We start from the raw sequence: 18,568 nt of genomic DNA on the forward strand, positions 1-18,568 counted from the left end.
AGAATAAAAGTTCAATAGCGTTCATAGCTTGCTAAGCTAACAAAAATGTTTTTTTTTTTTTTTGACTAACTTTTATGTTTTTTTTTAAAACAAAACAAAATCGTTTTAGCCTATTGTTAACTCTCATTAGTTTGGCTTCTTCTTTGAGAGATGGTGGAGTGGTACGACCCAAGTTAGTATTGAGTGATATTGAATGTTACTTTGATATTTTTCTTTGCTCGAGGACTAGCAAAAATATAGTGTGGGGGAGTTGATAAGTGCGAATTATTATATATTATAACTTTCTTATTCCCTCTTAGTATCTCCTTATTAGTATTATAACTTATAAGTTGTGGGTTTTAATTGTTTTCATATTTTATTTAGAAATTATGTTTTTTTTTTGGATTATTTATTAGTTTGACTTATGCTATGTTATCTACTAGTAGTAATATATCTCATGTTTGACAGGTACGTTAGAGAGTCAAATAACTGGGAATTGTCTTTGGGAGATTAATGAGCTAAACTAATGAATACAAATTTTAGCCAAATGGGATGAAAGTGGGCTAAGACCAATGCTGCAAAGAACAAGTCCACGCAGCCATGAATTGAGAGGAGAAGAATTAAAATAAAAAGAAAAAGAAACTCTTTTCTTAGAAAACCCACATAGCATAGGAGGAAAAGAAACAGTGGGCTTTGGTTAAAAAAAAAACCCACGGAACATCAATAATAAAAGGGGGAGAATACTGAATAGAGGGGGAGCAGACAGCAGCAATAAGACGGCAGTTCGACGAACGGAGGACGAAGCAGAGACGAACGAAGCTTGTCATCTGATTTTCAGCCATGGTTTCTCATAATTGGGTGATGTTCTCTTCAATTATGAGTAGCTAATTTCTGTTTTCTAGGACTTAGATGAAACCCTTATAGTATGAATTGATAGTTTAATTGTGTTTGAGAATTGATATTTGGTTTATGATTGCATAACTATTTAGATTATTATTGGGTTGATTATTGTTTGCAATATTAGTTGACAATTGTTCTTGTAGAATTGATTGTTGGTTTTATTGTTATCAAATTTACATACTTTGTTCTTGTAGTTCAAAGTGTGATGTTATGCAATGGTGTTTGATGATTTGTGGTTAGAAGTTGAATAATTTATGCTTTGATTAGATAAGTTATGTCACCTAATTAATCGCAATACAATTTTTATGAGTATTCCGGCTTGTAGTTTAGGGTACTTGATAAACCTATTAATTCTCATTCCTATTAATCTATTAGTCACATTATTAGTGGTGGATTCGACTGTCCTAGATTCCGTATTATTATCTGTTCTCCAATTCACTTTTGTTATTGTCAAGTTTATTTAGTTTACTATATATATTTCAGATTAGTTTAATTAGTTCAAAAACAATTCATTATATTTATATTTAGGATCAAACTAGTAGACATTAGATTTAATTTTAATCAACTGTTCCCTGTGGATACGATACCCTATCATTTATCACTTACTACCAAGTCTTGTACACTTGCAAGAATAGGGTTTTATAACTTGTTTAAAATCGCTATCAGCCTCCGATACACTTTGGGAGAAAGGTACACTCTTTCGACACAAGATGCATTCTTTTCTTCCCCTTATTTTTCCCCCCACAAAAAGTTATTGTAAATTTTGTCCAGGTCATTTAGAGTTGACATAGGGAGAAAGTTTGCTTGCATATAATAATTAGGAATTGTGTTTGGAGTAGATGAGATGAGAACCAACTTGCCAGCTCTTGAGAGAAATTTAGCTTTCCACGACGCAGGCCTTTTTCTAACCTTATCTACAATTAATTGAACTTCTCTCCTATTGGATATTTTATAGGGTATCGGAAGACCTAGATACAAGCCAAGATTTTGAAATTCTTTGACATTAATCGTTTCTTTGAAACAACTTTTTTAAAATCTTCAGGAGTATTAGTTGAAAAAATGAGACAGTTTTTTATCATCATTTATCTTTTGCCTTGACTCGTAACTCTCCTCACCCCTAGTCAATGTGCCATATAAAAATGGTGCATGTATTGTGAAGTCGAGGTAGTATAATACAGCTAGTAAGAACTTGAACTCTTGATGAGTTGAAGGTCATGTCATAAGTTCGATTATATATATTCCCACTACGGGAATTTGAGGTTGGGTTCGCCTACCTTCGAGAGGCTTTCCCCGGCTCTTAAAGTGATTGGAAAGTAATAGAGATAGGTGCAACTTGGATAGTAGGGTCTTTGCTCAAGGCGGCCTATTTTAATACCTAGCTTGAGAAACGGAAAAAATATCGAATAAAATAAAATAAAACATACATTTGTCAATTTTCACCTCGCTTATTCACCCATTAAACTAGAAAACAAATTTTATGTTCATATATAGATTCCAAATGTAGTAATGTGAACAATTGCGACTATCATGGACCAAGCAAAAAATTCTATGTGGTGTTCTATTCTTAAAGTAGGATGAGAAGATTTTTTTTTTTTAATTCATATGAGTCACAAATGCAATAAAATATAAAAATAGGGTGAGAAGAATATTTTCATAACGCACATATAATTGCCAACGGCGACTATGACTACTTTCTAGAAGTGTTTTATGTTTTTTACTTTCTTTATGGAGAATCTTTATAGTAGACCTGGGTGTACCATGCTCATGGTACACCCAAGGTTATTTTCAGCAAATGAGTAAAATAAGCAAATGAGCAAAATGAGCAAATGAGTAAATAAGCAAATGAGTAAATGAACAAATGAGTAAAATGAGCAAACGAGCAAAATGAACAAGCATTTCTACTCATTTAAGAAAATGAGCACACTTTTACCCAAACTTTATCATTTGCTCATCATCTTCTTCCTTAATTTCAGATCTAGAAATTTCTTTTTTTTCGCGAATTTTAGATCTCTATTGTTTTGTTTGGAAGGAAGGAGGTGAGAGAGAACTACTGAAACAACAACAACAGAACAACAACAACAACAATAGATCATTTGCTCATCATTTCTACTCATTTAAGAAAATGAGCACACTTTTACCCAAACTTTATCATTTGTTCATCATCTTCTTCCTTAATTTCAGATCTGGAAATTTCTTTTTTTTCGCGAATTTTAGATCTCCATTGTTGTGTTTGGAAGGAAGGAGGTGAGAGAGAACTATTGAAACAACAACAACAGAACAACAACAACAACAATAGATCATTTGCTCATTATTTCTACTCATTTAAGAAAATGAGCACACTTTTACCCAAACTTTATCATTTGCTCATCATCTTCTTCCTTAATTTCAGATCTAGAAATTTCTTTTTTTCGCGAATTTTAGATCTCCATTGTTGTGTTTGGAAGGAAGGAGGTGAGAGAGAACTACTGAAACAATAACAACAGAACAACAACAACAACAATAGATCATTTGCTCATCATTTCTACTCATTTAAGAAAATGATGAGCACACTTTTACCCAAACTTTATCATTTGCTCATCATCTTCTTCCTTAATTTCAGATCTGGAAATTTCTTTTTTTTCGCGAATTTTAGATCTCCATTGTTGTGTTTGGAAGGAAGGAGGTGAGAGAGAACTACTGAAACAACAACAACAGAACAACAACAACTGATCAATCGAACACTCCATTTTTTCTGTTTCTAAGCTTTGGAAGGAAGAAGGAGAAAGAACAATTATTGCCCCAAAATTACCAGCGTGCCCCTTAAGTTGCAATTAACTACGAAAATGCCCCTGGGCATACCATGAGCATGGTACACCCGGGTGTACCATGAGTGGACTCTTCTTTATGTTCTTTCTTTCAACAATTGTCAAAAACAAAATCTAGCAACTTGAAAAATCCCTTATATGTGTTCAGTAGCCTTCATCTAAAGTCCCACATGCGTCGTGATTGATTTTCACTTTCCTTATATATTCGTTGCCGCAATTGCATGGCTTCGATGTATTCAGTGTAGAAAAAAGAAAGGTGAACAACTGAATACTGAACAAGACAAGAACCTAATTTTGTATAGATTAATATTCGGACATCCATTCTAATACCTGTCGTGGCTGTCGAAAGGGACATATTTAGCAAGCTAAGTAACACTAGTACATATCTTGATACTTAGCTCGGCTCGTTCTCCATATGAAGGAAGAAAAGAAGATCCATGCATGTGGTCATATGCCAGACTATATCTGATAGAGGCGATGCAAAATGACATCCAGGAGTTACTTTGGAGGGAAAGTAATTCAGCTTATTTCTGCTTTAATTAGCTTTTCTAAAGTTTTAAAATCTTACGATATGGACTTGGCGTATAGAATTAAGTAGAATATATTATTACAGGGCCAACTCAATCAAAAGTTTAAGGTGGTGGTTGGAGTCTTAAGATTGATTTTATATTCTATCACATACGTTGCTTTATTTCTTTGTTTTGGTGGAGAACTAGAGATGTGTACTAACGATTAGAGCTATTTTACCTTAGTTTGTAGAAACATAATGTTATGCTTTTCATGGTAATTTAAATTTCTTGTTGGAAGAAAAATAATACAATTGCATTCTATGAATAGAACAATTTAATTTACGATCTACCCCCTCCTTCCGCCATTACCTATCATAAGGGTGGAAGCCGGAAGGTGCATTCAACCAATTAGGTTATCCTTAATTCTTTAAGTATTGTTTCTTAGACAATGCTATTATTGGAGCCATATGCTTAAGTTCAGACTCTCGTTACTTAAATTATTCCAAATGTTATACTTTCTTCGTTTAGTAATAATTGCAAGATACCTCATTGTCATATTTTTTTAAGAAATCCGTATGAAGAGAAGAGAGATAGAGATAGTAAAATGTAGGGTCATATGATAGGAGAGATATAAAAAGGAGATACCAAATAAAGAAATGTTGCAATTAATATGAAACTTCCAAATAAGAGATATATTGCAGTTAACAAAATGGAGGAAGTATATGTGAATTAGTAAGCTCCATAGATGGAGCCCATTTCACACCGCGCTTCTAACATGCTACTCCCTCTGGTTTTTATTAGTTTGCCCGTTTTGACTTTTGACATTATTTACATACATGACATTGATTATCTCTTGTGATTTGTACTTAAGTAAAAATATAGTCATGTGCGATCTTGTTAGTTTTGTAATTTTTGCTTTTGATAGTTAAAGATATTAAGGTTCAAATTAGTGTGCAGGCAATTGTGAACCAAAAAAAAAAGAAAGTAATTTAATAAAAACTGGAGGAAGTAATTAAGTTGGCCAAGCAATAACAAAGGAACGCTGAAGTCATATGAGAGTTGACACATCGTCGCAGTCTCATTTGTAATGCTTTTTTAACCCATGAACCATCTATTTGATTAATTAATGTCATAGGTGATCATAGGTCGAGCCAAACTTTAGTCAAAAAATGGCTCATTTTAGGCCAAGTCTCAAGCAGAAATTTTCGCGCCAAAACCCGCTATTTAGGGTCGGGTCAAGCAAGATTTTCGGGTCAAGCCAAAACTTTAGTCTAATTATCCATATTTAGGTTGCCCGTGGACCGGTATTTTTTGCTCAAAAATTTGGTTGGAGCCGGAGCACGGATCAAAAAATTGTGTCTAAGACCAGCCCATTTTCGGGTCTGGACCATATAGATCACCTCCTCTAATTAATGTGTCCTAAAATGGTGTGCCCATTTTATTTTTTATCAATTTATTTGGACTAAATTAATTAATTACTACACTTTTCAAAATACACGACCTTTCTTTCAAAATGTGTGCTCCTATTTATTACTTTGATTTACACCATTCCAATGAACATGTATTACTTGTTAAATTTTCTTGAAGGAAGAAGAAAGTAAAGAAATAGTTGCTCCAAGACAAAAGTACAAAAAAAGTACCTTATTAAACATTTCTTCTGGAGAATCCTACTACTCCTTTCACTCTCCTTATATTCCGTGAAAAAGAAAAAGGAATAAGCATTATATTATGAGACGGAGGAAATAGTAGATGTAAAATACATTGCGTGTTGCTTTAGCAGCAATGAATGCTTGCAAAATCAGATAGGAAGATGGTGATGTGTATCTAGTATCTACCAAACAGTGCATATGTAATTCAATAAAGAACCCTCCTCACCTCTGCCATATCTATGCTCATAATAACTCATACGCTCTACCACCGTTCTTAATGGTTCAACTTTCTCATTTATTAGATCGACATATATAACAATTATTTGTTGTGTCACAAGATTAAAGTAGTGTCGCCAGCCACCTACCAAATGGAAAACATGCACTCTATTATCCTCGCAATCTTGATGAATTATTTTACCGTTTGTCTGCATGAACAGCCATTAAGTCAAATTACTTTGGAGGTATGCAACATTAAGGCTGGGTCCTTTTAAAGTTTGGGTTGAACATCCTTGTTCAAGACTAGCTAAATCTAGATAGTACACTCAATAATCTACCTGAGAAATATTGCTTTTTACTTCTATCGTGTGCTAGTGACTGTGACGCGTCCAAACCGTACACCAAATTTTCACCGCTACATACTATGCCTGGCTACGCATTTAATTCTTAGGAGGGAAGAATAAATATCTATATACTTTGTAAAATGCAACCGAACTTCTTTCCTTAGTAATGTAATAACCGCACACGATGGGCGGACATATTTCTCAAGATTGAATGAAATAAATGACAAGTGACCAACTTCTTCACCCTTAGAGAATCACAGCCTATAAATTCACCTCAAAACTTTCCCATCTTCAAAAACAAATGTCCCAAATTACTCTCAAACTCAACTTTATGCAAACTTTAACAACAAAGATGACCTCAAATCTTTTTCTTACTCACTCTTCTCACACTTTCTTCCCAACACTCATCACATTACTCATCTTCTTCCTCTCATCAACTCTATCTTTATCTGCCTCCATAGCGCCTCCGAAAAATATATCACCATCATCATCAACCCGAAAACCTTTCTCCAAAATTTACGCCTTTGGTGACTCCTACACTGATACTGGCAACACAGTATCAACCACTGGACCATCAGGGTTCAACTACGTTTCCAACCTTCCTTATGGTATGACCTTCTTCCATCACCCTACCAACCGCTACTCCGATGGACGCCTCGTAATCGACTTCGTTGCTGAGAAGCTCTCATTGCCTTTCATCCCGCCTTATCGCTCCGGTGGCGGAGGATTAAATGGCGTAAACTTCGCGGTGGCAGGGTCCACGGCTATAGAGCATAGGTTCTTTGTTAAGAACAATCTCACCTTGAATATTACCCCTGAGTCACTTGGAACTCAGTTAGGTTGGTTTAGCAAGTATTTGGAGAAGCAGGGGTGCAGTGATCAGCATAAGAATGATCCAATGAAGTGTAGTGTATTGTTTGATGATGCGTTGGTTTGGGTTGGAGAGATTGGAGCCAATGATTATGCTTATGCTTCTGAAACTGATGTAAACAAACGTGCCCTTCAGAGTTTGGCCATTACAAGAATATCAAATTTTCTTGAGGTAGGAGTAAACTTAACTACTCACTCGATCCATCATATTAACTACCATATTATTTACCATCACAATTTCAAATAGTAGAGTGACTTTTTAGCAAATTTTTTTAAGTCCCACATTCACTCTGCTAATTAGATCCTACACTCATAAATATATATTGTGCAGATGCTTCCATAACAAATTAACTTTAAAGTAAAAAGTGTGTACTATTCAAAATAAATTTACTTCATTACAAAACAACATTTTTGTGATAAGATTGCTTTTGTGGCTTACTAATCAAAAGAAAGCATCAACTCCATTTATCCCCCAATAGTATTGTCCATGCAGGCTTACACAATTTTGATATTTGGTTGAGTGGAGTGGGTGAAAAGGTAAATTAGTAAGGTCCATATGTTTTATGTGAAAACATAGTAATAGGACTTATGACTAAACAAGGATAGGAAAAATTAGTCTTAACATCATAGACTAAGGCGCACAAACACCCAGCGCCATCAACTTTGACTATTAGCCAAAATCTTGGTGCAGCAAGTGTCATAAATGACGTTGAAGCAAACTTTTCCAACACATGCTCACGTAATTAGGCTTCTAATTAAGGAATAAATAGGATAAATGAAGGGAAAAAAAGGAGAATCGGACATAAAATTATTAAGGATTCCACGCTAAAGGCAAGAAAAGTGAATTTTAACGTCATTTTTTATACTCGTTGTACCCAAGCCAACAGTTTGTGATGTTTTGGCTACTAGTCAAAGTTTGTGACGTTGGGTACACCCGCACCATATTTTGTGGTGTTGAGGCTGTAAATGCGGGATGCACACTATAGAAGATGGTTAGGAGTTACTATAAATAAAGTTGGTTCCTTTTCTTGCAAATTTTAACTTGATAATTCAGTCCATAAGTTGAAATTGGATTTATACAGTTCTGAGTACTTCTGACAGATATACATCAACTTCCTGTAAGAATTACTGTCTCGGACTCCACGACTGCCAACTGCACAGCTACCAAAGTCACCAAATTCATAATTGATATCCAACTTACATTTGCCTTACCTACATAGCTACACCTACGCACTGTAATTATGGTTACGGCCTGGGCTTAGGCGGGTTCAGCAACCGGCCACCAGGGTTGGTTTGCGTTGGCCTAACCCTGACTAGAATAGCTAGCTTCAAAGGTACATCTCGGTCATGGACCAGGCTTGGGCGAATGATGGGCGGGGTTAAAGAAGGCCAACGAGATTATATCAGACTATTACTCAGCATAACCAGCTTTGAGCTACTTGATAGTTCGATGGGGGTTGGTCTTAAGCCGGCCCATGTAGCCACCTCTACATGTAGGCAGCGGCAAAACAATTACAGATTTCATTACTAGGCATAACATTTATAGCTCTAATAGTATCCTAATAAGTTCTCTTTTGTAATCTCTCACAACCTGCAGGCAATACTGAAGAAAGGAGCAAAACATGTAGTGGTACAAGGTTTGCCTCCTACAGGATGCCTAACACTAGCAATGTATTTAGCTCCATCAGATGACCGAGACGACTTAGGCTGTGTTAGAAGCGTCAACACCCAGAGCTACACCCATAACACCCTCCTCCAAGCCAAACTACAAGATCTTAGAAAGCAGTTCCCTCGGTCCCTCATTGTCTATGCCGATTATTACAATGCATACCGCGACATCATGAAGAGCTCAAGCAAGTACGGGTTCAAGGAAGCCTTCAAGACATGCTGTGGGTCTGGGAACGAGCCCTACAATTATGACTTCTTTGCAGCATGTGGGTCCCCCTCTTCGAGCCCGTGCCCCTACCCTTCTCAGTACATCAACTGGGATGGGGTCCACTTGACAGAGGCCATGTATAAGGTAGTATCAGGGTTGCTTCTTCAAGGAGGGTATTCTCACCCTCCCTTTCAGGACTTGCTCAATAGAAAGAAGAATCAAGTATAAGGTCTCCTAGTTAAAAAAAGTGTGAATTTTTACAACTAAGCTGAGAGACTTTTCTAATCTTGATAGATTACTACTAATAGTAATACAATTATCTGGACAACTTCGAGCTTTACACTTCAGTATCATTTAGATGCCACAGTATCTGGTCAGTTTGTATCATTGTGGGACTTGGGCCCTTTCTACAGTTCTCTTTCTTTTCTGTTCTTTTCTTCTTATTTTGTTTCTTTTGTGTGTGAGTGTCCTTGATCGTTCTAACAAGCAAATAGATATTACTACCAGCAATTTGATGTGGATGAAAGATATATAAATACTATATTAAGTAGGGGACTGAGGAAAGCTTTCCCCAAAGAGAGATCACATGAATGAGACTTCCCTTTTATTCATTTTTTCCCCCTTTGTTTGTCTGATCATAAGTGCACATAAGGACATAGCCTCATAAGTTTGCCGGCCCTACACAGTTCGATAAAGGGTCCACCACGAATTTACAGGTAACCAGAGGACCACTCCACACCGGTCTAACAGTAGTCCAGACCAGAGGACCACTTCATACCAGTCTAGTCCAGGTCGGTCGATGTGGTTTAAGCCCCAAAGATTTAAGGGTCAGTTTGGTTCATTGATTCAATCCCTCACCGAGACTCTACATGCCGGTTCCACACTAGGATCAGGGCCAGACAAGCCCAGAGGCCAGGTTTGATCAGGCTTGGCTATCAAGGTGGGCCACCTCAAGCCACCTATTCGTGCATGTCTAATTTCAAGTGTCTAAACCGTCATACTATTATATATTTAAGGCAATCTAACGACTAGGACCATTTCTTAGGTTGTGCAAAGTAATTCACAACACAGGAAATCCCATCTTAACAGGCCCAAAATTCTAAAGTTCATTTAATATTATGCCATATTGTACTTTCTTTTGTATAAAATAATCTCAATATGATACCCTCATGATATGAATTTTTGTATCACAATATTTTGCATTAACAGTTTATATGTTTAAGGCCCAGTGTTTACAATTAGCACAGCTAACGACATGCTCTATCTCAGCTGAATACAAAAGGGGGTGGGGGAGGAGAATCGAATCATGCACACGACACACCCCTAGGGGAGATAGAAGGACAAAACTTCCTTCTCATCCCAATATGAAATGGTATATCAAGATCATGACCAAACTACTGAAAAAACAAGCGAGGAACGCAAGTACAATAAAGACTCGTACCATGTGGCAGAAACTCCAGCAGCAAAGTAAGAGAATGACAGTTGATATATAATAAAACCATATACATATTTCTGCATTTGGGTGAAGCGGTCTTTGCAACTCAATATTCACAAATTTCTTAATTTACTTTTCTTTCAGACTGTACAATGTCTTCCTGCTTTAGCACCATTTAGATTAAGTACTCATAATACATTAAGAACACAGCATCAGGAACATCTATTGGCAGACTGTTTATATAGAGATACAAACGCAATATGTCCTCTTTCATAACGGTTTTTGGGTCAACCACATCAGTGCCACAAGTGAGAACCCACAGGTCCCCTGACTGAACTCTTTTTATACTACCCCGGCAAAATGGGCAGGATTCTGATCTCAAATTCCTGTAAGATGCAAAATTTAAGGAAACTTATTTATAGGACAATTGGCTAATTGAGGTTTTCAAAGAGGGCATTTATCTACAAATTTAGACTTAATCAAACTTACCAGTCCCGGTAGCAGTTGATGCACATTGAATGACAGCAATTGGGCAATACCATCTTGGTGCAAGGCTCCAAGCAGATTCCACATTCATCTTCTCTCTCAAAATCAATGTCTGAAAGCTTTCTACTCTTCTGAGCAATCTTCCGGACTATCGATTCTGAACTACTACTCACATTGGCACCATTGTTTAGCTCAGACATATTCCCATGGAGTCGCTGAAGATAGGGTAAGATAATAGCTGCAGATTAACATGCAAGGATAAAATTAACTTTTCAAAATCTGAACGTAGACTAGCAGGTAGCAGCTGCTGCTTCTTTGTTTTTTTTGGTTGGGGGGGAGGGATAAAATAACTTGTTATAACAAGTCATGAATTTTTAAGAATCTAATTTTGACAAGTAACAGTTGATAGTGTACGAACATCATCTTATCTTAAGCAAGAAGCAAGAGCTTTAAATACATACAGCACAAATGTTTCTCCAGCAGATGATTTGAAATTTTTTGAAAACTTGGACAATTAGCAGAAAAAATAGGTATATTGCCCTGTCTTTTAACAAATACTTTCTCAATTTTTTTAGGTCTACCATTTCTTATTGCAAGTTTGCCGACGCACAACTTTGAGCATTGAGGTCTCTCATTATGTACAAGTAAAAATTTATAAAAAATTTGATAATATATATTGACAAATTTAAGAACATCCCACATGACTATGTATTCCTTACTTATAAATCAAAAACGATGGTGTTAATTCAACTGGCATAGCCAGAATGCACACTTTTTGTAAGTGACACCATCAGACAGCCAACTGCCAGCAAACATAGCTTTATGTAACTACGGTGCTTCTTTTTTATAAACTTGTTGATTTTGCTTTTTCTATAAAGAAACAGTATGCAAGTGTTGGACCTAAGATCCTGTCCAAACCTGCCAAACCACGAAGGCTGGGGGAAAAAATAGTCTGACCATAGGCAAAAATAATTAGCCTCTCCAGAGTGCCTAAAATGGAAATGTAGCTCTTAAGGCTCAAAAGTCTGCAATGCTAGGCAAGTGCCAAAGAGGTGGTAACCTCATGCTGAACTTCCTGAGTTCTTGCTTGCATTTCTCTTCTCACCATGTCCTCTCTCTACAACCTGAAGTTTCTCCATTAGCTATTTATCCAATTAAAGGATTCTCCACCACCTGTAGTGTACTTCTTAATGGTAAACAAGACAAACCTTAAGATATGCAAGAAGGCATGTAAGAGACACTACCAATCGTATGTAATGTTTAATCAGAGAAGCTATGTTACTCAGACTCTTCATTTTTCCCCAAATACTCATGTCAGATCCTCTACTCCAACATGGGAATTGATAACAGCCAATTTGGACACTTGGATACATACCAGCATTCGACATAAGTACTGAGCTTGAGTAACATAGCTGAGAAGTCAATCAGCAATTGGCATTCTAGCTGCAGCAATTGAAGACAATTGCAAGCAAGCACTAAGAATGGTACCCCAAGAAGCAATGGCAACAACCCATAAAGAGGCATCAGATTGTAGTTCAGTTCTGCTCCCACCAAATTTCACCAATAAAGGGAAAAATAGAACCAGCCAACAATTAGAGTGGCCAGACACCATCCAATCACTAGGACATCTCTTGAAGAATGATTGGATGAACATAGAAGTGGCATAGGCAAAGGAAGCCACCAATGAGATCTGCCTGGTTCCCCTATGTTGGCACAAGAGACTATACTCAACTGTCTAGTTATGGAAGATAAGTAGAAAGACATGTAAAGACACATGTGCAAAAGTGTTTCCTCCTACAAATCTCCAACAGTTCAGCAACCTTTAAAATGATCCACCATTAGTGATACGATCAATTTCAGACAGCTCCTATATAGAAGTCTTTTATTCGTCTTGGATCTAATTGAATCCAAACAACAAGGTGGTAGAAGTCAGCACCGATGGACTGAGGTTGAAGGCCTTCCTGAAATAGCTATTATAGAACTTACACACATAAGAATCAAGAATGGTCTTCTCGTAAAACAGCTGAGCAACAAAGGAGTTTGGGTTATACCGAGGACTAAAACAGTCTATATCAAGAACTTACGACGTCCTCGGGAAGGTAGCTAACATTGTTTATAATAGAAAAGTGAATGAAATATTTACCAGTGGTTAAAAACCAGAGCTAGTTTTCACCTAGTTATCTATGCTAGAAAGGGAGATTTCCAAAATGACTTTAGTTATAGAAGAAACATAGTCAAATAAAAGATGTGGCAGGAGAATGGGATACATTCCCTAAGAGGCTAAGATGCTTATGCTTAATTTCCAAGGTACACAGATGGAACACTTTCGTCTTAGCACTGTGCAAGAAAGCCAAGGATTGGTTGGAAGAGCATGAAATTATTCCCACAGCACAAGCTGAAACACTTACTTCAGCAGAAACAAGAAGATGATCGTGCTCAAGCTTTACTACGAAATTTAGAATTGAAGCCATCAGACCCAATAATATATTCTGTCATTCAAATGAGTAAAATAATCAGCTACCAATTGTTAGAGGCCCAGGCTTAAAAAGCTTTCTCAATGTCCCAACTGGGAATAAGTAGTTAAGTCGCATAGATGTTCAGTGAAAACAACTTCTTCCTTGTATTTAATTAAATCTTCTTCTTCTACCTAGAGGCAACCAACACTTTGCACACAATATGAAACACCATAAGACAGCAGCTTTTAGCAATCTGCACAGCCAACTCAAGTAAGGAGTGACCTTTATATAGCTGTGTGAAACACCTGCGGGGAGAAGGAAGAGGGGATGGGCCACCAAAACTAAATGATATAGAAGAAGTCAGGGTTAAACATTTACGCTTTGTTTGGATAGCAATCATGATTCATGAACATTGGAACAGTTTTATTTATTCAGAGAGGAAGGAAATGAATCCTTCTCATTGCCTTCTCTTCTCTTGCTCCATGTTACATCCAAACAAGGACAAATGGATGCCTCACTTCCCCTTCCTTCCTTTTCCTTCCAATTTCCTCAATCCAGATTCCACACACTCTTGAGTACATGACACAGATGACAAAGCAATAGTATCTTCATATTTATCCCAAGAAAGAATGAGTTTGAATAATTTAAAACATTAGAATATTGTAAAGGTTTTCTATATGATGATTGTCATTATATCTCACCAAAAATTCTCAGCTAGGAATCTTGCGACCAATTACTATTTGCACTTACAGTAAAATAAACCTAAAAGTTACAAGTGCAGATGAACATACCATAGAATTCCCTCAATGTTGCTCTCCTCCCATATGACGACATATCTGGTCTACCATCTGCATTTACCTGTAAGCTATGAAAACATATTATTTTGGGAAACATGATCTTCTAATACAACTTTTCCTTTCATGTCCCTGAAACATGAAAAGCGACAAAGCAAGACTCAAGAAACTAACCTTATATATGACTACATAGAAAAGATTGAAACAGCTTGTGAGTAGGCATGTACATGAGCAATCTATCCACTGGAGCAAGTAAAGGATAAGGGGTGCCAAGTCACTGTGAACTACTTTCATCTGAAGCCAATTTCCACTTTTGTTTCTTGGAATAGAAGCAGCCCTAGAAACGAGGGGAGAAATTGAGAGTCAAGCAGCCATTACAACCAATAATAACTGTAACGAAGCACATATCAGCAAATCCTCTTTTTGTTTCCTTTAAACACTATCAAATCAAAAGGCCTGCAAAGAGACGTCTTAGAAAGAACAAAAACAAATAGCTCCCCTGCAAATGCTGCCAGACAATCCAACCATTCCTGCTAGAACTATAATTAAACCGGGAGAGATCACTCAATACAAAATATACTCCATGTAAAGCATCCACCACAAAAGTTTCAGAAATATTGAATTTATGAAAGGAAATTCATTATCTAATGATATATGGTATAACAATATTAGAACATCAACGACCGCAACAAAACGAATTCCAAATTCAGAATAGCAAGTACAAGACAGTAATTAGTATATATAACTTCATCCACCTTAATAGCCAACTAGGTTGCACATAGACGGATACGGGTACGGATGCGGATACGGGTATGGATGCGGATTCAGGTACGGTGATAGAAAATGGCAAGATTTTGAAATTTTAGGAAAGGGTACGCATACCCATACAGGATAAGTATCATATCGGGTACGGGTGCGAGTACGTGACCTAGAAGAAGTATCCATGCTACATAGATAGCCAAGACCCTCCAGTTTGTTTTATGTCAGCAAAAGCAGACAGCCACAAAAATATTTTCATGATTCTTTCTATTTTTCATTAACCCCCAAAATCCATGGTTATAGACATCAACGTACATATTTCTACAAAAAAAAAAAAAAAAAAAAAAAAAAAAAAGCCCAGAAAAGTAAACTAAAAATCAAATAATTCTCCCCCTTAACATCTCCAATCAAAGTCAAACATCATACAACAAGAAATGAACTTGGAAATTGGAAAAGATTATATCACAACAAATTCAATAATTTCGCAACATGAAGTCCAACTTAGGTCGTCATAAGTAAGAAATAAGACTACAGAAGAACAAAAACGCAGTAAAGCATCCAATTTTCAAGGCTAAAACTTTGAATTTGTGTCAAGTGATTATGATAAAAGAAAAATTAGAAAAAAGATTGAAACTTACAGCATATTGGCATGTTGTACATCAGCTTCAATAACTTTAAGAGATTCTTGGCAAGTAGAAGACTTTACAAGCTGATAACCCACCATTGATTAAAAACTCCTGTTCTTACTCTTTTTCTTAGCTTTAAAATTATAATCAATTAGTGAGCAAATAAAAGCTCCAAGAAATAAAAAGAAAACCCAGAAAAGTTGTCGTCTTTAATTTGATTTTTCGTATGAAATTGAATTTGGAAATTTTTTATGGGTTTTTCAAAACAGGAGAAGTTTCTGGTTTTTGGGTTGTTTAGAAGGCTTGGTTTTGGTGCTTTTGCTGAGTCAGCGTCACAGCCTGGTATTTTGACAACAATGAGACCTAATCTAATCCCCTTCCAGTTTTAGAGCTCGAGAAATTTTGATAATTGATAGATGAGATGATAATTGATTTAATTGTTGGTAACCAAATTTGATCTTTTATTTCTTTGAGGTGGCGTAATGACCTTATGCTCTTTTGCATCTTTTATCACTCTTTCTTTCATTAATCTGTATTTTAATCATATATCCTTTATTAAAAAAAATTGCACCATATCACGTTACAAATTTTCAAATTTTTCATATATCCCAACATTTTAAAAAATACACCAAATTACCCTTATGACTAACAAAGAGAGGCGGGGATGGTGGGGCGGTGGGGGGAAGGTGTTGGATGGATAGTTAGGGTTAATTAGGAGTTAGGTTAGGGTTAAGGGGGTTAAGTTTTATTTGATTTGATTAGGATTAGAGGGGGATTAGGGGTTAATAACTAACGGCGTTAGACTTCCGTTAGTGATAAGGATAGTTTGATGTATTTTTTAAAATGTCGGGGGTATATGTTGAATTTGAAAACTTGCAAGTTATATGGCGCAAAAAGAAATTGTCAAGGTATATGGTGAAATAACCGTTCATTAAACTATGAGTATATTTAGAAGTATAAACTTTTAAGGTTTTTTATACGATATTCATGTTTAGTCAATGTTAAGTTTTTGTTAATTTCGTAATTTTTAGTTTTATAGACTTACATAGTAGAAAGGGATATAAGTTCTTCGACTTAAAAAGAGTTGACATAATGAAGCAATAGGCTAAATTTTTTTGTTAGAAAATTTATCTCCTAATATAAGTCTAAAAAACTAGAGTGTAAAATAAATAACGAAAAACTTAATGTTGGTTTCGGAAGGATACAACATAAAACAAATAAATAATTCAATGGTAAAACTTGGATAAAGAATGTTGGGTGTACAACATGAATACACAGGATTACCTTACAGAAAAACCAAAATTTTAAGTGTCATAAGTCATATTTCCTCCGTTTTTTAATAAGTGATATGTTTTTCTTTTATGAAAATGTTATAATAAGTGAAACATGGTTAAAAGTAGTAAAAAATACTTCGCTTTCACAAATTCTTATGTATGGTTATAGGTGTGGCCGGCCCATATATAAGGCCTACGCAAATTTCCATTTGCATTGCTCCCTAAGCCCATCCTCTTCAACTCTCTCCTTCACCGTAAATAAGAAAGTCCAGCAGAGTACTCAACACTCTGACACAGGCACAGTTTCACTCGATCTCTCTTTTCTTCATTCAACACAGTTTCACTCTCTTCTTCTTCTTCTTCTTCTTCTTCTTCTTCTTCTTCTTCTTCTTCTTCTCCTCCTCCTCTCCTTTGATCTATTTTGAAGCTTCAATAATGGCGAAGCCGCATAACTCCAACGACGACGCACCTCCTACTATTAATGATGCTCCTCATGTTGATTTACGCAGCTCAACGAACCTTCTTCTCCGACTCGCTGCTGGAAAGCTTCGGCAGCCTTATAAGCCTATGCGTTTCTTCCGTCGGCAGCGCCCCAAACTCTAGATAACTCCCTTGGATTCTGTTTATTATAACGGATGTGAAAAAGAACAAATAATTGGATGCAAAACAAAGAAAAAACGCACACAGATTTACGTGGTTCACCAATAAAGTTTTGGCTACGTCCACGGATAGAGAGAGAATATTCTTTTATTAATATGAGGAAAAATCAGATTACAAAGTAATTAAGACTTAATTCGTAGTATAAACAAACTAGGTTTAAATTTATTTATACACCGCTTAGGAAAACGTGTTTCCGCGTCAAAACTGACTACCGTCCGATCGGGTCGGGCTACATTACGTCCACGGACAGAGAGAGAGAATGGTTTTACTGATATGAGGAAAAATCATATATATTACAGAGTGATTAAGACTTAATTTGTAGTATAAAGAAACTAGGTTTAAAACCTATTTATACCCTGCTAAGTAAAACATGTTTCTGCGTCAGAAATGACTACCACCTGATCGGGTCAGACAATATCAGCCCAAACGGGCGGCCTATTTCCAAAAACCCAGAACTGCATGCGGGCCCGATCGGGAGGCCTTCACTCGTTCGTCGTTCGGTAACTACGCCCGACGCCATCAGGCGCCCTACAAAATAGCCTGTTGGGCATCTTCGACCCCACCCGATCAGGCGGGTCTGCGAACACGCATTTCGTCAAACAGATTCAAGGCATAACTCCTACAAATCTCCACCTTGATTTGAATCCTCTCACAATAAACCAGAAAACCAGATAACAAATGCATTGATCACAATGCCAGATTTTCCCTGAAAGACAATCAGACCAGATTTGTCCCCTTAAGGACACCAGATTAGCCCCTAAGGACCTCAGACTTTTCCCACAAAGGGAAACTAACAATTACAAACATTAAGCAAGTTCAAACAATGTTGAAACTTACTATACAGACGCGGTTTGGTGAACATATCACAGGATTATTAATTGTACCTACCTTCTTCATCTTAATTCTTGTCTCACTTCTCATAAAATCAGTC

At 36.5% G+C, this 18,568-nt stretch overlaps 2 protein-coding genes across 3 annotated transcripts; one reads left to right on the plus strand and one right to left on the minus strand.

The window, feature by feature from the left end:
* The first annotated feature begins 6,530 nt into the window (after positions 1-6,530).
* On the plus strand, positions 6,531-9,586 carry LOC104908744 (GDSL esterase/lipase At3g48460). Its single transcript, XM_010697895.4, has 2 exons — positions 6,531-7,443; positions 8,869-9,586. The coding sequence occupies exons 1-2, from the start codon at positions 6,703-6,705 to the stop codon at positions 9,373-9,375; spliced, it is 1,248 nt and encodes a 415-aa protein (XP_010696197.1). The 5' UTR covers positions 6,531-6,702; the 3' UTR covers positions 9,376-9,586.
* A 1,049-nt stretch (positions 9,587-10,635) lies between these two features.
* On the minus strand, positions 10,636-16,149 carry LOC104908743 (hypothetical protein). 2 transcript variants are annotated; one of them, XM_010697894.4, is made up of 5 exons: positions 15,716-16,142; positions 14,493-14,655; positions 14,316-14,382; positions 11,072-11,306; positions 10,636-10,968 (listed from the first exon to the last, which is right to left on the minus strand). In XM_010697894.4, the coding sequence occupies exons 1-5, from the start codon at positions 15,799-15,801 to the stop codon at positions 10,758-10,760; spliced, it is 762 nt and encodes a 253-aa protein (XP_010696196.1). In that variant the 5' UTR covers positions 15,802-16,142; the 3' UTR covers positions 10,636-10,757. The 2 variants fall into 2 exon arrangements, with proteins under 2 accessions (XP_010696196.1, XP_048504068.1); XM_048648111.2 differs by having other exon boundaries at positions 10,848-10,993; positions 15,716-16,149.
* Positions 16,150-18,568: the final 2,419 nt, after the last annotated feature.

This window comes from Beta vulgaris, chromosome 7 (assembly GCF_026745355.1).
Source record: "Beta vulgaris subsp. vulgaris cultivar EL10 chromosome 7, EL10.2, whole genome shotgun sequence".
NCBI classification, from domain to species: Eukaryota; Viridiplantae; Streptophyta; class Magnoliopsida; order Caryophyllales; family Amaranthaceae; genus Beta; species Beta vulgaris.